This window comes from Cherax quadricarinatus, unplaced genomic scaffold, assembly GCF_038502225.1.
Source record: "Cherax quadricarinatus isolate ZL_2023a unplaced genomic scaffold, ASM3850222v1 Contig143, whole genome shotgun sequence".
Taxonomy (NCBI): Eukaryota; Metazoa; Arthropoda; class Malacostraca; order Decapoda; family Parastacidae; genus Cherax; species Cherax quadricarinatus.
The window spans coordinates 18,812-40,700 of record NW_027195169.1 but is presented as its reverse complement, the minus strand read 5'-3'; the positions used below and the strand labels follow the sequence as shown (position 1 = coordinate 40,700).

Genomic DNA, 21,889 nt, shown 5'->3' with positions numbered 1-21,889 from the left:
CTAGGGAAATGACACAGTAGGTGCCCTCCAGGGTGACTAGGGACTGACACAGTAGGTGCCCTCCAAGGTGACTAGGGGACTGACACAGTAGGTGCCCTCCAGGGTGACTAGGGCCTAGGGGACTGACACAGTAGGTGCCCTCCAGGGTGACTAGGGACTGACACAGTAGGTGCCCTCCTGGGTGACTAGGGGACTGACACAGTAGGTGCCCTCCAGGGTGACTAGGGACTGACACAGTAGGTGCCCTCCAGGGTGACTAGGGACTGACACAGTAGGTGCCCTCCAGGGTGACTAGGGGACTGACACAGTAGGTGCCCTCCAGGGTGACTAGGGGACTGACACAGTAGGTGCCCTCCAGGGTGACTAGGGGACTGACACAGTAGGTGCCCTCCAGGGTGACTAGGGGACTGACACAGTAGGTGCCCTCCAGGGTGACTAGGGAACTGACACAGTAGGTGCCCTCCAGGGTGACTAGGGAACTGACACAGTAGGTGCCCTCCAGGGTGACTAGGGGACTGACACAGTAGGTGCCCTCCAGGGTGACTAGGGAAATGACACAGTAGGTGCCCTCCAGGGTGACTAGGGGACTGACACAGGTGCCCTCCAGGGTGACTAGGGGACTGACACAGTAGGTGCCCTCCAGGGTGACTAGGGGACTGACACAGTAGGTGCCCTCCAGGGTGACTAGGGAACTGACACAGTAGGTGCCCTCCAGGGTGACTAGGGACTGACACAGTAGGTGCCCTCCAGGGTGACTAGGGGACTGACACAGTAGGTGCCCTCCAGGGTGACTAGGGACTGACACAGTAGGTGCCCTCCAGGGTGACTAGGGACTGACACAGTAGGTGCTCTCCAGGGTGACTAGGGGACTGACACAGTAGGTGCGCTCCAGGGTGACTAGGGGACTGACAGGTGCCCTCCAGGGTGACTAGGGACTGACACAGTAGGTGCCGTCCAGGGTGACTAGGGGACTGACACAGTAGGTGCCCTCCAGGGTGATTAGGGGACTGACACAGTAGGTGCCCTCCAGGGTGACTAGGGGACTGACACAGTAGGTGCCCTCCAGGGTGACTAGGGAACTGACACAGTAGGTGCCCTCCAGGGTGACTAGGGGACTGACACAGTAGGTGCCCTCCAGGGTGACTAGGGACTGACACAGTACGTGCCCTCCAGGGTGACTAGGGACTGACACAGTAGGTGCCCTCCAGGGTGACTAGGGGACTGACACAGTAGGTGCCCTCCAGGGTGACTAGGGACTGACACAGTACGTGCCCTCCAGGGTGACTAGGGAACTGACACAGTAGGTGCCCTCCAGGGTGACTAGGGAACTGACACAGTAGGTGCCCTCCAGGGTGACTAGGGGACTGACACAGTAGGTGCCCTCCAGGGTGACTAGGGGACTGACACAGTAGGTGCCGTCCAGGGTGATAGGGGGCTGACACAGTAGGTGCCCTCCAGGGTGACTAGGGAACTGACACAGTAGGTGCCCTCCAGGGTGACTAGGGGACTGACACAGTAGGTGCCCTCCAGGGCGACTAGGGGACTGACACAGTAGGTGCCGTCCAGGGTGATAGGGGGCTGACACAGTAGGTGCCCTCCAGGATGACTAGGGGACTGACACAGTACGTGCCCTCCAGGGTGACTAGGGAACTGACACAGTAGGTGCCCTCTAGGGTGACTAGGGAACTGACACAGTAGGTGCCCTCCAGGGTGACTAGGGGACTGACACAGTAGGTGCCCTCCAGGGTGACTAGGGAACTGACACAGTAGGTGGCCTCCAGGGTGACTAGGGAACTGACACAGTAGCTGGTGATGAAAGTGGTAACACAAGGGATCTAAGACAGTACATGGTGATGTAAGTGGTAACACAAGGGAACTAACACAGTACATGGTGATGTAAGTGGTAACACAAGGGAACCAGCAGAGCACAGTACTCACAGTACATGGTGATGAAAGTGGAAGCATCAGTTAGGTTGAAAGCCACGTAGGGATGGTCAGGGTCGAGGGCTGTCAGCCGACAGGTAAGGTGGGCATTACGGTGTTCCTGGTGCAGGTTGCTGAGAGTCAACTGGTTGATAGCTACTCCTTTCTCTGCTGTAGCCCAGGACACGTCAACCTCATCCCCTTCCAGTAACCATGCCAGAGACACCACCTCAGACGACCCTGTAATGTAGAGGGTGGCAGGGTTGTTAGACTGGTGGTAGGGCTGTTACAAGGGTGGCAGGGTTGTTAAAATGGTAAGAGTTGTTACAATGGTGGTAGGGTTGTTACAGTGGTGGTAGGGTTGTTACAAGGATGGTAGGGTTGTAACAATGGTGGTTGGGTTGTTACAATGATGGTAGGGTTACAATGGTGGTAGAGTTGTTACAATGGTGGTAGGGTTGTTACAGTGGTGGTAGGGTTGTTACAGTGGTGGTAGGGTTGTTACAATGATGGTAGGGTTGTTACAATGGTGGTAGGGTTGTTACAGTGGTGGTAGGGTTGTTACAGTGGTGGTAGGGTTGTTACAATGATGGTAGGGTTGTTACAGTGGTGGTAGGGTTGTTACAATGGTGGTAGGGTTGTTACAATGGTGGTAGGGTTCTTACAATGATGGTAGGGTTTTTACAATGGTGGTAGGGTTGTTACAATGGTGGCAGGGTTGTTACATTGGTGGTAGGGTTGTTACAATGGTAAAAGATTTGTTACAATTGTGGTAGGGTTGTTACAATGATGGTAGGGTTGTTACAATGGTGGTAGGGTTGTTACAATGGTGGTAGGGTTGTTATAATGGTGGTAGGGTTGTTACAATGGTGGTAGGGTTGTTACAATGGTGGTAGAGTTACAATGGTGGTAGGGTTGTTACAATGGTGGTAGGGTTGTTACAATGGTGGTAGGGTTGTTACAATGGTGGTAGGGTTGTTACAATGGTGGAAGGGTTGTTACAATGGTGGTAGGGTTGTTACAATGGTGGTAGGGTTACAATGGCGGTAGGGTTGTTACAATGGTGGTAGGATTGTTACAATGATGGTAGGGTTACAATGGTAGTAGGGTTGTTACAATGGTGGTAGGGTTACAATGGTGGTAGGGTTGTTACAATGGTGGTAGGGTTGTTACAATGATGGTAGGGTTACAATGGTAGTAGGGTTGTTACATTGGTGGTAGGGTTGTTACAATGGTAAAAGAGTTGTTACAATTGTGGTAGGGTTGTTAAAATGGTGGTAGGGTTGTTACAATGGTGGTAGGGTTGTTACAATGGTGGTAGGGTTGTTACAATGGTGGTAGGGTTGTTACAATGGTGGTAGGGTTGTTACAATGGTGGTAGGGTTGTTACAATGGAAGGGTGATGGGGAATTCACAAGAAACGACTGAGAGGTATGTCAGGAGCTCAACACAAGATTTAAAGAAGTATTTACAGTGGAAACCAGTAGGACTCCAGGAAATCAGTGCAGGGGGTGCACCAGCAAGTGCTGGATGAGGTACATATAACCAAGGAGGAGGTGAAGAAGCTGCTATGCGAACTTGACACCTCAAAGGCGGTGGGACCAGACAACATCTCTCCGTGGGTCCTTAAAGAGGGAGCAGAGATATTGTGTGTACCATTAACAAAGATCTTCAACACATCATTTGAAACTGGGCAACTCCCTGAGGTATGGAAGATGGCAAATGTAGTCCCAATTTTTAAAAAGGGAGACAGACATGAGGCACTAAACTACAGACCTGTATCACTAACGTGTATAGTATGCAAGGTCATGGAGAAGATCATCAGGAGGAGAGTGGTGGGGCACCTGGAAAGAAACAAGTGTATAATTGACAACCAGCACGGTTTCAGGGAAGGAAAATCCTGTGTCACAAACCTACTAGAGTTTCATGACAAGGTGACAGAAGAAAGGCAAGAGAGAGAGGGGTGGATCGACTGCATATTTTTGGACTGCAAGAAGGCCTTCGACACAGCTCCTCACAAGAGGTTACTGCAAAAGCTAGAGGATCAGGCACACATAACAGGAAAGGCACTGCAATGGATCAGAGAATACCTGACAGGGAGGCAACAACGAGTCATGGTACGTGACGAGGTGTCAGAGTGGGCGCCTGTGACAAGCGGGGTTCCACAGGGGTCAGTCCTAGGACCTGTGCTGTTCTTGGTATATGTGAACGACATAACGGAAGGGATAGACTCAGAAGTGTCCTTGTTTGCAGATGATGTAAAGTTAATGAGAAGAATCAAATCGGATGAGGATCAGGCAGGACTACAAAGAGACCTGGACAGGCTACAAGCCTGGTCCAGCAACTGGCTCCTTGAGTTTAACCCTGCCAAATGCAAAGTCATGAAGATTGGGGAAGGGCAAAGAAGGCCGCTGACACAATATAGTTTAGATGGCCAAAGACTGCAAACCTCACTCAAGGAAAAAGATCTGGGGGTGAGCATAACACCGAACATATCTCCTGAGGCGCACATCAATCAGATAACTGCTGCAGCATACGGGCGCCTGGCAAACCTACGGATAGCGTTCCGAAACCTCAGTAAGGATTCGTTCAAGATTCTGTATACCATCTACGTCAGGCCCATACTGGAGTATGCACACCAGTTTGGAATCCACACCTAGTCAAGCACGTCAAGAAATTAGAGAAAGTGCAAAGGTTTGCAACAAGACTAGTCCCAGAGATACGGGGATTGTCCTACGAAGAAAGGTTGAGGGAAATCGGCCTGACGACACTGGAGGACAGAAGGGTCAGGGGAGACATGATAACGACATATAAAATACTGCGTGGAATAGACAAGGTGGACAAAGACGGGATGTTCCAGAGATGGGACACAGACACAAGAGGTCACAATTGGAAGTTGAAGACTCAGATGAATCAAAGGGATGTTAGGAAGTATTTCTTCAGTCATAGAGTAGTCAGGTCGTGGAATAGCCTAGAAAGTGACGTAGTGGAGGCGGGAACCATACATAGTTTTAAGGCGAGGTATGATAAAGCTCATGGGGCAGGGAGAGAGAGGACCTAGTAGCAATCAGCGAAGAGGCGGGGCCAGGAGCTGTGACTCGACCCCTGCAACCACAAATAGGTGAGTACAAATAGGCGAGTACACACATACACTACACACACACATATATGTCGTGCCGAATAGGTAAAACTTGCGATTTTAGCTTAAATAGCAACGTTCTTCTTGCCGAATAAGACAAGTGAAAATTTGTATATGCAATAATTTCTCAAAAATCATTCTGAACTTAACGAAAAAAATATATTTCATTGTGTTTATTATTAAATTATTGTAAACTTATCTAAAATATATTTAGTTGGGTTATGGTAAATTAAATTGTGCTTGTTATAATAAGGTCAGGTAAGTTTTCTAAGGTTCTTTTGGTACAAAATTATTAATTTTTACATTATTAACATAAATGAAAAAAATATATATTTAAACGTATAAGAGAAAATTTTAGAAAGAACTTAATTTTAAATAAGTTCTTGTTAATTGACCAGTTTTACCTATTCGGCACCACATATTATTTATATATATATATATCTATATATATATATATATATATATATATATATATATATATATATATATATATATATATGTTCACCTAGCAGTAAGTAGGTACCTGGGTGTTAGTCACCTTACACCTGCTGTCACTGTTCACTTAGCAGTAAGTAGGTACCTGTGTGTTAGTTACCTTACACCTGTTGTCACTGTTCACCTAGCGGTAAGTAGGTACCTGGGTGTTAGTTACCTTACACCTGCTGTCACTCTTCACCTAGCAGTAAGTAGGTACCTGGGTGTTAGTTACCTTACACCTGCTGTCACTGTTCACCTAGCAGTAAGTAGGACCCTGGGTGTTAGTTACCTTACACCTGCTGTCACTGTTCACCTAGCAGTAAGTAGGTACCTGGGTGTTAGTCACCTTACACCTGCTGTCCCTGTTCACCTAGCAGTAAGTAGGTACCTGGGTGTTAGTTACCTTACACCTGCTGTCACTGTTCACCTAGCAGTAAGTAGGTACCTAGGTGTTAGTCACCTTACACCTGCTGTCACTGTTCACTTAGCAGTAAGTAGGTACCTGGGTGTTAGTTACCTTACACCTGCTGTCACTGTTCACCTAGCAGTAAGTAGGTACCTGGGTGTTAGTTACCTTACACCTGCTGTCACTGTTCACCTAGCAGTAAGTAGGTACCTAGGTGTTAGTCACCTTACACCTCCTGTCACTGTTCACTTAGCAGTAAGTAGGTACCTGGGTGTTAGTTACCTTACACCTGCTGTCACTGTTCACCTAGCAGTAAGTAGGACCCTGGGTGTTAGTTACCTTACACCTCCTGTCACTGTTCACCTAGCAGTAAGTAGGTACCTGGGTGTTAGTTACCTTACACCTCCTGTCACTGTTCACCTAGCAGTAAGTAGGTACCTGGGTGTTAGTTACCTTACACCTACTGTCACTGCTCACCTAGCAATAAGTAGGACCCTGGATGTTAGGTGATTGGTGTGGGTGGCATCCTGGGGGACACCACTGGTAATAAACCAGACTGATGATGTCCCAAGAACAGCAGCAGCAACAGCACTAACAGCAGCAACAGCAACAGTAGAAAAAACAGCAGCAACAGCAATAACAGGAACAACAGCAACAGTAGAAAAATAACAGCAGCAACAGCAATAACAGGAATAGCAACAGTAGAAAAATAACAGGAGCAACAGCAATAACAGGAGCAACAACAGTAGGAAAAATAACAGCAGCAACAGCAGTAACTACAGCAATACCAGCAGTAACAGTAACAGCACTAACAAGAGCAGTAATAGCACAAACAGTAACAGCACTAACAACAGCAGTAACAACACTAACAGCAGTAACAGCACTAACAACAGTAACAGCACTAACAACAGTAACAGCACTAACAACAGCAGTAATAGCACTAACAACAGTAACAGCACTAACAGCAGTAACAGCACTAACAACAGCAGCAACAGCACTAACAGCAGTAACAGCACTAACAACAGTAACAGCACTAACAACAGCAGTAACAGCACTAACAACAGTAACAGCACTAACAACAGCAGCAACAGCACTAACAACAGTAACAACAGCAGCAACAGCAGTAACAGCAGTAACAGCACTAACAGCAGCAACAGCACTAACAGCAGTAACAGCACTAACAACAGCAGCAACAGCACTAACAGCAGTAACAGCACTAACAACAGCAGTAACAGCACTAACAGCAGTAACAGCACTAACAGTAACAGCACTAACAACAGCAGCAACAGCACTAACAGCAGTAACAGCACTAACAACAGCAGCAACAGCACTAACAGCACTAAGAACAGCAGCAACAGCACTAACAGCAGTAACAGCACTAAGAACAGCAGCAACAGCACTAACAACAGCAAAAGCAATAACAACAGTAATAGCACTAACAACAGCAACAGCACTAACAGCAGCAAAAGCACTAACAGCAGTAACAGCACAAACAACAGCAGCAACAAAACTAACAGCAGCAACAGCACTAACAACAGTTACAGCACTAACAACAGTAACAGCACTAACAGCAGTAACAGCACTAGCAGTAACAGCACTAACAGCAGTAACAGCAATAACAACAGCAGCAACAGCACTAACAGCAGCAACAGCACTAACAACAGTTACAGCACTAACAACAGTAACAGCACTAACAACAGTAACAGCACTAGCAGTTACAGCACAAACAGCAGTAACATCACTAACAACAGCAGCAAAAGCACTAACAGTAACAGCACTAACAACAGCAGCAACAGCACTAACAACAGTAACAGCACTAACAACAGTAACAGCACTAACAGCGGCAACAGCACTAACAACAGTAACAGCACTAACAGCAGCAACAGCACTAACAGCAGTAACAGCACTAACAGCAGCAACAGCACTAACAACAGTAACAGCAATAACAGTAACAGCACTAACAACAGCAGCAACAACACTAACAGCAGTTACAGCACAAACAGCAGTAACAGCAGTAACAGCACTAACAGCAGTAACAGCAGTAACAGTAGTAACAGCAGTAACAATAGTAACAGCAAAAAGAGCAACAGCAGTAACAGCAGTAACAGCAGTAACAGTAGTAACAGCAGTAACAATAGTAACAGCAAAAAGAGCAACAGCAGTAACAGCAATAACAGCAGTAACAGCACAAACAGCAGTAACAGCACTAACAGCAGTAACAGCAGTGACAGCAGTAACAGCAATAACAGCAGTAACAGCAGTAACAGCAGAAGCAGCACTAACAGCAGTAACAGCACTAACAGCAGTAACAGCACTAACAGTAACAGTAGTAACAGCAGTAACAGGACTAACAGCAGTAACAGCACTAGCAGCAGAAACAGCAGTAACAGTAACAACAGTAACAGCAGTAACAGCAGTAACAGCAGTAACAGCACTAAGAGCAGTAACAGCAGTAACAGCAATAACAGCAGTAACAGCAGTAACAACAGTAGCAGCACTAACAGCAGTAACAGCAGTAACAGTAACAGCAGTAGCAGCACTAACAGCAGTAAGAGCAGTAACAGCAGTAACAGCACTAGCAGCAGAAACAGCAGCAACAGCAAACAGCAGTAACAGCACTAAGAGCAGTAACAGCAGTAACAGGAGAAACAGCACTAACAGCAGTAACAGCACTAACAGCAGAAACAGCAGTAACAGCAGTAACAGCAGTAACAGCACTAACAGCACTAACAGCAGTAACAGCAGTAACAGCAAACAGCACTAACAGCACTAACAGCAGTAACAGGAGTAACAGCACTAACAGCAGTAACAGCAGTAACAGCAGTAACAGCAATAACAGCAGTAACAGCACTAACAGCAGTAACAGCACTAACAGCAGTAACAGCAGTAACAACACTAACAGCAGTAACAGCGCAAACAGCAGTAACAACAGTAACAGCACTAACAGCGCTAACAGCACTAACAGCAGTAACAGCACTAACAGCAGTAACAGCACTAACAGCAGTAACAGCAGTAACAGCACTAACAGCAGTAACAGCAGTAATAGCACTAACAGCAGTAACAGCACTAACAGCAGTAAGAGCAGTAAGAGCACTAACAACAGTAACAGCAGTAACAGCACTAACAGCAGTAACAGCACTAAGAGCAGTAACAGCAGTAACAGCACTAAGAGCAGTAACAGCACTAACAGCAGTAACAGCACTAACAGCAGTAACAGCACTAACAGCAGTAACAGCACTAACAGCAGTAGCAGCACTAACAGCAGTAACAAGTAACAGCACTAACAGCAGTAACAGCACTAAGAGCACTAAGAGCAGTAACAGCACTAACAGCAGTAACAGCAGTAACAACAGTAACAGCACTAACAGCAGTAACAGCAGTAACAGCAGTAACAGCACTAACAGCAGTAACAGCACTAACAGCAGTAACCGCAGTAACAGCACTAACAGCACTAAGAGCAGTAACAGCACTAAGAGCAGTAACAGCAGTAACGGCACTAACAACAGTAACAGCACTAACCGCAGTAACAGCACTAAGAGCAGTAACAGCAGTAACAGCACTAAGAACAGTAACAGCACTAACAGCAGTAACAGCACTAAGAGCAGTAACCGCACTAAGAGCAGTAAGAGCAGTAACAGCACTAAGAGCAGTAACATCACTAAGACCAGTAACAGCAGTAACAGCACCAACAGCAGTAACAGCACTAACAGCACTAAGAGCAGTAACAGCACTAAGAGCAGTAACAGCACTAAGAGCAGTAACAGCAGTAACAGCACTAACAGCAGTAACAGCACTAACAGCACTAAGAGCAGTAACAGCAGTAACAGCACTAACAGAAGTAACAGCAATAAGAGCAGTAACAGCACTAACAGTAACAGCAGTAACAGCACTAACATAAGTAACAGCACTAAGAGCAGTAACAGCACTAACAGAAGTAACAGCACTAACAGCACTAAGAGCAGTAACAGCAGTAACAGCACTAACAGAAGTAACAGCACTAACAGGAGTAACAGCAGTAACAGCACTAAAAGCAGTAACATCAGTAACAGCAGTAACAGGACTAACAGAAGTAACAGCACTAACAGCAGTAACAGCACTAACAGCAGTAACAGCACTAAGAGCAGTAACAGCAGTAACAGCACTAACAGCAGTAACAGCACTAACAGCAGTAACAGCACTAAGAGCAGTAACAGCACTAAGAGCAGTAACAGCACTAAGAGCACTAACAGCAGTAACAGCAGTAACAGCACTAAGAGCAGTAACAGCACTAAGAGCAGTAACAGCAGTAACAGCACTAATAGCACTAACAGCAGTAACAGCACTAACAGCAGTAACAGCACTAACAGCAGTAACAGCACTAAGAGCAGTAACAGCACTAAGCACTAACAGCAGTAACAGCAGTTACAGCACTAACAGCAGTAACAGCACTAACAGCAGTTACAACACTAACAGCAGTTACAGCACTAACAGCAGTTACAGCACTAACAGCAGTTACAGCACTAACAGCAGTAACAGCACTAACAGCAGTTACAGCACTAACAGCAGTTACAGCACTAACAGCAGTAACAGCACTAACAGCAGTTACAGCACTAACAGCAGTAACAGCAGTTACAGCACTAACAGCAGTAACAGCACTAACAGCAGTTACAGCACTAACAGCAGTAACAGCACTAACAGCAGTTACAGCACTAACAGCAGTTACAGCACTAACAGCAGTTACAGCACTAACAGCAGTTACAGCACTAACAGCAGTAACAGCAGTTACAGCACTAACAGCAGTTACAGCACTAACAGCAGTAACAGCACTAACAGCAGTTACAGCACTAACAGCAGTTACAGCACTAACAGCAGTAACAGCACTAACAGCAGTTACAACACTAACAGCAGTAACAGCACTAACAGTAGTTACAGCACTAACAGCAGTTACAGCACTAACAGCAGTAACAGCACTAACAGCAGTAACAGCACTAACAGCACTAACAGCAGTAACAGCACTAACAGCAGTAACAGCAGTAACAGCAGTAACAGCACTAACAGCACTAACAGCACTAACAGCAGTAACAGCACTAACAGCAGTAACAGCAGTAACAGCACTAACAGCAGTAACAGCAGTAACAGCAGTAACAGCACTAACAGCAGTAACAGCAGTAACAGCACTAACAGCAGTAACAGCAGTAACAGCAGTAACAGCAGTAACAGCACTAACAGCAGTAACAGCAGTAACAGCACTAACAGCAGTAACAGCAGTAACAGCAGTTACAGCAGTAACACAGCAGTAACAGCAGTAACACAGCAGTAACAGCAGTAACACAGCAGTAACAGCAGTAACACAGCAGTAACAGCAGTAACAGCAGTAACACAGCAGTAACAGCAGTTACAGCAGTAACACAGCAGTAACAGCAGTAACACAGCAGTAACAGCAGTAACAGCAGTAACACAGCAGTAACACAGCAGTAACAGCAGTAACACAGCAGTAACAGCAGTAACAGCAGTTACAGCAGTAACACAGCAGTAACAGCAGTAACAGCAGTAACAGCAGTAACAGCAGTAACACAGCAGTAACAGCAGTAACACAGCAGTAACAGCAGTAACAGCAGTAACAGCAGTAACACAGCAGTAACAGCAGTAACACAGCAGTAACAGCAGTAACACAGCAGTAACAGCAGTAACAGCAGTAACAGCAGTAACAGCAGTAACAGCACTAACAGCAGTAACAGCAGTAACAGCAGTAACAGCAGTAACAGCAGTAACAGCAGTAACAGCAGTAACAGCAGTAACAGCAGTAACAGCAGTAACAGCAGTAACAGCAGTAACAGCAGTAACAGCAGTAACAGCAGTAACAGCAGTAACAGCAGTAACAGCAGTAACAGCACTAACAGCAGTAACAGCAGTAACAGCAGTAACAGCAGTAACAGCAGTAACAGCAGTAACAGCAGTAACAGCAGTAACAGCAGTAACAGCAGTAACACAGCAGTAACAGCAGTAACACAGCAGTAACACAGCAGTAACAGCAGTAACAGCAGTAACAGCAGTTACAGCAGTAACAGCAGTAACAGCAGTAACAGCAGTAACAGCAGTAACAGCAGTAACAGCAGTAACAGCAGTAACAGCAGTAACAGCAGTAACAGCAGTAACAGCAGTAACAGCAGTAACAGCAGTAACAGCAGTAACAGCAGTAACAGCAGTAACAGCAGTAACAGCAGTAACAGCACTAACAGCAGTAACAGCAGTAACAGCACTAACAGCAGTAACAGCAGTAACAGCAGTAACAGCAGTAACAGCAGTAACAGCAGTAACAGCAGTAACACAGCAGTAACAGCAGTAACAGCAGTAACAGCAGTAACAGCAGTAACAGCAGTAACAGCAGTAACAGCAGTAACAGCAGTAACAGCAGTAACAGCAGTAACAGCAGTAACAGCAGTAACAGCAGTAACAGCAGTAACAGCAGTAACAGCAACAACAGTAACAGCAGCAGTAGTAACAGCAGTAACAGCAACAACAGTAACAGCAACAACAGTAACAGCAGTAACAGCAACAGCAGTAGTAACAGCAGTAACAGCAACAGTAGTAACAGCAGTAACAGCAACAGTAGTAACAACAGTAACAGGAGTAGTAACAGCAGTAACAGCAGTAACAGCAACAGCAGTAACAGCAGTAGTAACAGCAGTAACAGCAGCAGCAACAGCAGTAACAGCAGTAACAGCAGCAGCAGCAGCAGTAACAGCAGCAGCAACAGCAGTAACAGCAGCAGCAACAGCAGTAACAGCAGCAGTAACAGCAGTAACAGCAGTAACAGCAGCAGCAACAGCAGTAACAGCAGTAACACAGCAGTAACACAGCAGTAACAGCAGTAACAGCAGTAACACAGCAGTAACAGCAGTAACAGCAGTAACACAGCAGTAACAGCAGTAACACAGCAGTAACAGCAGTAACAGCAGTAACAGCAGTAACACAGCAGTAACACAGCAGTAACAGCAGTAACACAGCAGTAACAGCAGTAACACAGCAGTAACAGCAGTAACACAGCAGTAACACAGCAGTAACAGCAGTAACAGCAGTAACAGCAGTAACAGCAGTAACAGCACTAACAGCAGTAACAGCAGTAACAGCACTAACAGCAGTAACAGCAGTAACAGCAGTAACAGCAGTAACAGCAGTAACAGCAGTAACAGCAGTAACAGCAGTAACAGCAGTAACAGCAGTAACAGCAGTAACAGCAGTAACAGCAGTAACAGCAGTAACAGCAGTAACAGCAGTAACAGCAGTAACAGCAGTAACAGCAGTAACAGCAGTAACAGCAGTAACAGCACTAACAGCAGTAACAGCAGTAACAGCAGTAACAGCAGTAACAGCAGTAACAGCAGTAACAGCAGTAACAGCAGCAGCACTAACAGCAGTAACAGCAGTAACAGCAGTAACAGCAGTAACAGCACTAACAGCAGTAACAGCAGTAACAGCAGTAACAGCAGTAACAGCACTAACAGCAGTAACAGCAGTAACAGCACTAACAGCAGTAACAGCAGTAACAGCAGTAACAGCAGTAACAGCACTAACAGCAGTAACAGCAGTAACAGCAGTAACAGCAGTAACAGCAGTAACAGCAGTAACAGCAGTAACAGCAGTAACAGCACTAACAGCAGTAACAGCAGTAACAGCAGTAACAGCAGTAACAGCAGTAACAGCAGTAACAGCAGTAACAGCAGTAACAGCACTAACAGCAGTAACAGCAGTAACAGCAGTAACAGCAGTAACAGCAGTAACAGCACTAACAGCAGTAACAGCAGTAACAGCAGTAACAGCAGTAACAGCACTAACAGCAGTAACAGCAGTAACAGCACTAACAGCAGTAACAGCAGTAACAGCACTAACAGCACTAACAGCAGTAACAGCAGTAACAGCAGTAACAGCACTAACAGCAGTAACAGCAGTAACAGCACTAACAGCACTAACAGCAGTAACAGCAGTAACAGCAGTAACAGCAGTAACAGCAGTAACAGCACTAACAGCAGTAACAGCAGTAACAGCACTAACAGCAGTAACAGCAGTAACAGCACTAACAGCACTAACAGCAGTAACAGCAGTAACAGCAGTAACAGCAGTAACAGCAGTAACAGCAGTAACAGCAGTAACAGCAGTAACAGCAGTAACAGCACTAACAGCAGTAACAGCAGTAACAGCAGTAACAGCACTAACAGCACTAACAGCAGTAACAGCAGTAACAGCACTAACAGCAGTAACAGCACTAACAGCAGTAACAGCAGTAACAGCAGTAACAGCAGTAACAGCAGTAACAGCACTAACAGCAGTAACAGCAGTAACAGCAGTAACAGCAGTAACAGCACTAACAGCAGTAACAGCACTAACAGCAGTAACAGCAGTAACAGCACTAACAGCAGTAACAGCAGTAACAGCACTAACAGCAGTAACAGCACTAACAGCAGTAACAGCAGTAACAGCACTAACAGCAGTAACAGCAGTAACAGCAGTAACAGCAGTAACAGCAGTAACAGCAGTAACAGCAGTAACAGCAGTAACAGCAGTAACAGCACTAACAGCAGTAACAGCAGTAACAGCACTAACAGCAGTAACAGCAGTAACAGCAGTAACAGCAGTAACAGCAGTAACAGCAGTAACAGCAGTAACAGCAGTAACAGCAGTAACAGCAGTAACAGCAGTAACAGCAGTAACAGCAGTAACAGCAGTAACAGCAGTAACAGCAGTAACAGCAGTAACAGCAGTAACAGCAGTAACAGCAGTAACAGCAGTAACAGCAGTAACAGCAGTAACAGCAGTAACAGCAGTAACAGCAGTAACAGCAGTAACAGCAGTAACAGCAGTAACAGCAGTAACAGCAGTAACAGCAGTAACAGCAGTAACAGCAGTAACAGCAGTAACAGCAGTAACAGCAGTAACAGCAGTAACAGCAGTAACAGCAGTAACAGCAGTAACAGCAGTAACAGCAGTAACAGCAGTAACAGCAGTAACAGCAGTAACAGCAGTAACAGCAGTAACAGCAGTAACAGCAGTAACAGCAGTAACAGCAGTAACAGCAGTAACAGCAGTAACAGCAGTAACAGCAGTAACAGCAGTAACAGCAGTAACAGCAGTAACAGCAGTAACAGCAGTAACAGCAGTAACAGCAGTAACAGCAGTAACAGCAGTAACAGCAGTAACAGCACTAACAGCAGTAACAGCAGTAACAGCAGTAACAGCACTAACAGCAGTAACAGCACTAACAGCAGTAACAGCACTAACAGCAGTAACAGCAGTAACAGCAGTAACAGCACTAACAGCAGTAACAGCACTAACAGCAGTAACAGCACTAACAGCAGTAACAGCAGTAACAGCAGTAACAGCACTAACAGCAGTAACAGCACTAACAGCAGTAACAGCACTAACAGCAGTAACAGCACTAACAGCAGTAACAGCACTAACAGCAGTAACAGCAGTAACAGCAGTAACAGCACTAACAGCAGTAACAGCACTAACAGCAGTAACAGCAGTAACAGCAGTAACAGCACTAACAGCAGTAACAGCACTAACAGCAGTAACAGCAGTAACAGCAGTAACAGCACTAACAGCAGTAACAGCACTAACAGCAGTAACAGCACTAACAGCAGTAACAGCACTAACAGCAGTAACAGCACTAACAGCAGTAACAGCACTAACAGCAACAGGTCCAAAACAAGATTAATGCAATAAAATAAACTGAAATAACCACCAAGACTCTCTCTCTCTCTCTCTCTCTCTCTATCTCTCTCTGTCTCTCTCTCTCTGTCTCTCTCTCTGTCTCTCTCTCTGTCTCTCTCTCTGTCTCTCTCTCTGTCTCTCTCTCTGTCTCTCTCTCTGTCTCTATCTCTCTCTCTCTCTCTCTCTCTCTCTCTCTCTCTCTCTCAATCTCTCTCACTCACACACTTTTAATCGCCGCTCCTGCATTTACATGGTCCTAGCACTAGACATTCATGGTCCTAGCACTAGACATATCCATGGTCCTAGCACTAGACATATTCATGGTCCTAGCACTAGACATATTCATGGTCCTAGCACTAGACATATTCATGGTCCTAGCACTAGACATATCCATGGTCCTAGCACTAGACATATTCATGGTCCTAGCACTAGACATATCCATGGTCCTAGCACTAGACATATCCATGGTCCTAGAACTAGACATATCCATGGTCCTAGCACTAGACATATTCATGGTCCTAGCACTAGACATATCCATGGTCCTAGCACTAGACATATCCATGGTCCTAGAACTAGACATATCCATGGTCCTAGCACTAGACATATTCATGGTCCTAGCACTAGACATATCCATGGTCCTAGCACTAGACATATTCATGGTCCTAGCACTAAACATATCCATGGTCCTAGCACTAGACATATTCATGGTCCTAGCACTAGACATATCCATGGTCCTAGCACTAGACATATTCATGGTCCTAGAACTAGACATATCCATGGTCCTAGCACTAGACATATCCATGGTCCTAGCACTAGACATATCCATGGTCCTAGAACTAGACATATCCATGGTCCTAGCACTAGACATATTCATGGTCCTAGCACTAGACATATCCATGGTCCTAGCACTAGACATATTCATGGTCCTAGCACTAAACATATCCATGGTCCTAGAACTAGACATATCCATGGTCCTAGCACTAGACATATTCATGGTCCTAGCACTAGACATATTCATGGTCCTAGCACTAGACATATCCATGGTCCTAGAACTAGACATATCCATGGTCCTAGCACTAGACATATTCATGGTCCTAGCACTAGACATATCCATGGTCCTAGCACTAGACATATTCATGGTCCTAGCACTAAACATATCCATGGTCCTAGAACTAGACATATCCATGGTCCTAGCACTAGACATATTCATGGTCCTAGCACTAGACATATTCATGGTCCTAGCACTAGACATATCCATGGTCCTAGAACTAGACATATCCATGGTCCTAGAACTAGACATATCCATGGTCCTAGCACTAGACATATCCATGGTCCTAGAACTAGACATATCCATGGTCCTAGAACTAGACATATCCATGGTCCTAGAACTAGACATATCCATGGTCCTAGCACTAGGCATATCCATGGTCCTAGAACTAGACATATCCATGGTCCTAGCACTAGACATATTCATGGTCCTAGCACTAGACATATCCATGGTCCTAGCACTAGACATATCCATGGTCCTACAACTAGACATATCCATGGTCCTAGCACTAGGCATATCCATGGTCCTAGAACTAGACATATCCATGGTCCTAGCACTAGACATATCCATGGTCCTAGCACTAGACATATCCATGGTCCTAGCACTAGACATAGCCATGGTCCTAGCACTAGACATAGCCATGGTCCTAGCACTAGACATATCCATGGTCCTAGCACTAGACTTATCCATGGTCCTAGCACTAGACATATCCATGGTCCTAGCACTAGACATATCCATGGTCCTAGCACTAGACATATCCATGGTCCAAGCACTAGACATATCCATGCTCCTAGCACTAGACATATCCATGGTCCTAGCACTAGACATATCCATGGTCCTAGCACTAGACATATCCATGGTCCTAGCAATAGACATATCCATGGTCCTAGCACTAGACATATCCATGGTCCTAGCACTAGACATATCCATGGTCCTAGCACTAGACTTATCCATGCTCCTAGCAATAGACATATTCATGGTCCTAGCACTAGACATATCCATGGTCCTAGCACTAGACATATCCATGGTCCTAGCACTAAACATATCCATGGTCCTAGCACTAAACATATCCATGCTCCTAGCACTAGACATATCCATGGTCCTAGCACTAGACATATCCATGGTCCTAGCACTAAACATATCCATGGTCCTAGCACTAAACATATCCATGGTCCTAGCACTAGACATATCCATGGTCCTAGCACTAGACATATTCATGGTCTTAGCACTAGACATATCCATGGTCCTAGCACTAGACATATCCATGGTCCTAGCACTAGACATATCCATGGTCCTAGCACTAGACATATCCATGGTCCTAGCACTAGACACAGCCATGGTCATAGCACTAGACATCCATGGACCTAGCATAGACATATCCATGGTCCTAGCACTAGACAGCCATGGTCCTAGCCCTAGACATAGCCATGGCCCTAGCCCCAGACATAGCCATGGACCTAGCTCAAGACATGGCCATGGTCCTAGCCCTGGACACTGCCATGGTCCTAACCCCAGACGGTTACGGTCCTACCCCTAGACATAGCCATGGTCCAAGCCCTAGACATGGACCTCCCCCTAGACAGGGCCCTGGTCCTAGCCCTGGACAGGGCCATGGTCCTAGCCCTGGACAGGGCCCTGGTCCTAGCCCTGGACAGGGCCCTGGTCCTAGCCCTGGACAGGGCCCTGGTCCCAGCCCTGGACAGGGCCATGGTCCTAGCCCTGGACAGGGCCCTGGTCCTAGCCCTGGACAGGGCCCTGGTCCCAGCCCTGGACAGGGCCATGGTCCTAGCCCTGGACAGGGCCCTGGTCCTAGCCCTGGACAGGGCCCTGGTCCTAGCCCTGGACAGGGCCCTGGAAGAATAACATAAATGCTTTTACTATGCAAATCCTGAGACTTCTACTTTGTGCAGCTCCAGCAATTGCAGAGATGACTGTGAGCACCTGTCTTGGTGCTCAGTGGCTGTGTGAGCATCTGTCTTGGTGCTCAGTGATGTGTGAGCATCTGTCTTGGTGCTCAGTGACTGTGTGAGCATCTGTCTTGGTGCTCAGTGACTGTGTGAGCATCTGTCTTGGTGCTCAGTGACTGTGTGAGCATCTGTCTTGGTGCTCAGTGACTGTGTGAGCATCTGTCTTGGTGCTCAGTGACTGTGTGAGCATCTGTCTTGGTGCTCAGTGACTGTGTGAGCATCTGTCTTGGTGCTCAGTGACTGTGTGAGCATCTGTCTTGGTGCTCAGTGACTGGGTGAGCATCTGTCTTGGTGCTCAGTGACTGGGTGAGCATCTGTATTGGTGCTCAGTGACTGTGAGCATCTGTCTTGGTGCTCAGTGACTGTGTGAGCATCTGTCTTGGTGCTCAGTGACTGTGTGAGCATCTGTCTTGGTGCTCAGTGACTGTGAGCATCTGTCTTGGTGCTCAGTGACTGTGAGCATCTGTCTTGGTGCTCAGTGACTGTGTGAGCATCTGTCTTGGTGGTCAGTGACTGTGTGAGCATCTGTCTTGTGCTCAGTGACTGTGTGAGCATCTGTCTTGGTGCTCAGTGACTGTGTGAGCATCTGTCTTGGTGCTCAGTGACTGTGTGAGCATCTGTCTTGGTGCTCAGTGACTGTGTGAGCATCTGTCTTGGTGCTCAGTGACTGTGTGAGCATCTGTCTTGGTGCTCAGTGACTGTGTGAGCATCTGTCTTGGTGCTCAGTGACTGTGTGAGCATCTGTCTTGGTGCTCAGTGACTGTGTGAGCATCTGTCTTGGTGCTCAGTGACTGTGTGAGCATCTGTCTTGGTGCTCAGTGACTGTGTGAGCATCTGTCTTGGTGCTCAGTGACTGTGTGAGCATCTGTCTTGGTGCTCAGTGACTGGGTGAGCATCTGTCTTGGTGCTCAGGGACTGGGTGAGCATCTGTATTGGTGCTCAGTGACTGTGAGCATCTGTCTTGGTGCTCAGTGACTGGGTGAGCATCTGTCTTGGTGCTCACTGACTGTGTGAGCATGTCTTGGTGCTCAGTGACTGAGCATCTGTCTTCGTGCTCAGTGACTGTGTGAGCATCTGTCTTGGTGCTCAGTTACTGTATGAGCATCTGTCTTGGTGCTCAGTGACTGGGTGAGCATCTGTCTTGGTGCTCACTGACTGTGTGAGCATCTGTCTTGGTCCTCAGTGATGTGTGAGCATCTGTCTTGGTGCTCAGTGACTGCGTGAGCATTTGTCTTGGTGCTCAGTGACTGTGTGAGCATCTGTCTTGGTGCTCAGTGACTGTGAGCATCTGTCCTTGTGCTCAGTGACTCTGTGAGTATCTGTCTTGGTGCTCAGTGACTGTGTGAGCTTCTGTCTTGGTGCTCAATGACTGTGTGAGCATCTGTCTTGGTTCTCAGTGACTCTGTGAGCATCTGTCTTGGTGCTCAGTGACTGGGAGCATCTGTCCTGGTGCTCAGTGACTGTGTGAGCATCTGTCCTGGTGCTCAGTGACTGTGAGCATCTGTCCTGGTGCTCAGCGACTGTGAGCATCTGTCCTGGTGCTCAGTGACTGTGTGAGCATCTGTCTTGGTGCTCAGTGACTGTGTGAGCATCTGTCCTGGTGCCCAGTGACTGTGAGCATCTGCCCTGGTGCTCAGTGACTGTGTGAGCATCTGTCCTGGTGCTCAGTGACTGTGTGAGCATCTGTCCTGGTGCTCAGTGACTGTGAGCATCTGCCCTGGTGCTCAGTGACTGTGAGCATCTGCCCTGGTGCTCAGTGACTGTGTGAGCATCTGCCCTGGTGCTCAGTGACTGTGAGCATCTGCCCTGGTGCTCAGTGACTGTGTGAGCATCTGCCCTGGTGCTCAGTGACTGTGTGAGCATCTGTCCTGGTGCTCAGTGACTGTGTGAGCATCTGTCCTGGTGCTCAGTGACTGTGAGCATCTGCCCTGGTGCTCAGCGACTGTGAGCATCTGCCCTGGTGCTCAGCGACTGTGAGCATCTGTCCTGGTGCTCAGTGACTGTGAGCATCTGCCCTGGTGCTCAGCGACTGTGAGCATCTGCCCTGGTGCTCAGTGACTGTGTGAGCATCTGCCCTGGTGCTCAGTGACTGTGTGAGCATCTGTCCTGGTGCTCAGTGACTGTGTGAGCATCTGTCCTGGTGCTCAGTGACTGTGAGCATCTGCCCTGGTGCTCAGCGACTGTCAGCATCTGCCCTGGTGCTCAGCGACTGTGAGCATCTGTCCTGGTGCTCAGTGACTGTGAGCATCTGCCCTGGTGCTCAGCGACTGTGAGCATCTGCCCTGGTGCTCAGTGACTGTGTGAGCATCTGCCCTGGTGCTCAGTGACTGTGTGAGCATCTGTTCTGGTGCTCAGTGACTGTGTGAGCATCTGCCCTGGTGCTCAGTGACTGTGTGAGCATCTGTCCTGGTGCTCAGTGACTGTGAGCATCTGCCCTGGTGCTCAGTGACTGTGAGCATCTGTCCTGGTGCTCAGTGACTGAGCATCTGCCCTGGTGCTCAGTGACTGTGAGCATCTGCCCTGGTGCTCAGTGACTGTGAGCATCTGCCCTGGTGCTCAGTGACTGTGAGCATCTGCCCTGGTGCTCAGTGACTGTGAGCATCTGCCCTGGTGCTCAGTGACTCTGAGCATCTGCCCTGGTGCTCAGTGACTGTGAGCATCTGCCCTGGTGCTCAGTGACTGTGAGCATCTGCCCTGGTGCTCAGTGACTGTGAGCATCTGCCCTGGTGCTCAGTGACTGTGTGAGCATCTGTCCTGGTGCTCAGTGACTGTGAGCATCTGCCCTGGTGCTCAGTGACTGTGAGCATCTGTCCTGGTGCTCAGTGACTGTGAGCATCTGCCCTGGTGCTCAGTGACTGTGAGCATCTGCCCTGGTGCTCAGTGACTGTGTGAGCATCTGTCCTGGTGCTCAGTGACTGTGTGAGCATCTGCCCTGGTGCTCAGTGACTGTGTGAGCATCTGTCCTGGTGCTCAGTGACTGTGAGCATCTGCCCTGGTGCTCAGCGACTGTGAGCATCTGTCCTGGTGCTCAGTGACTGTGAGCATCTGTCCTGGTGCTCAGTGACTGTGAGCATCTGCCCTGGTGCTCAGTGACTGTGAGCATCTGTCCTGGTGCTCAGTGACTGTGTGAGCATCTGTCCTGGTGCTCAGTGACTGTGTGAGCATCTGTCCTGGTGCTCAGTGACTGTGTGAGCATCTGTCCTGGTGCTCAGTGACTGTGTGAGCATCTGTCCTGGTGC

At 47.4% G+C, this 21,889-nt stretch overlaps 1 protein-coding gene across 1 annotated transcript in view; it reads right to left on the bottom strand.

Moving 5' to 3' along the window:
• Nucleotides 1–21,889, bottom strand: part of LOC128697137 (uncharacterized) — a 65,871-nt gene that overhangs the window by 29,195 nt on the left and 14,787 nt on the right. Inside the window, exon 3 of the mRNA XM_070080093.1 lies at nt 1,939–2,163. Within this exon, the coding sequence (XP_069936194.1) occupies nt 1,939–2,163 (225 nt within the window). The remainder of the gene's footprint in view (nt 1–1,938; nt 2,164–21,889) is intronic.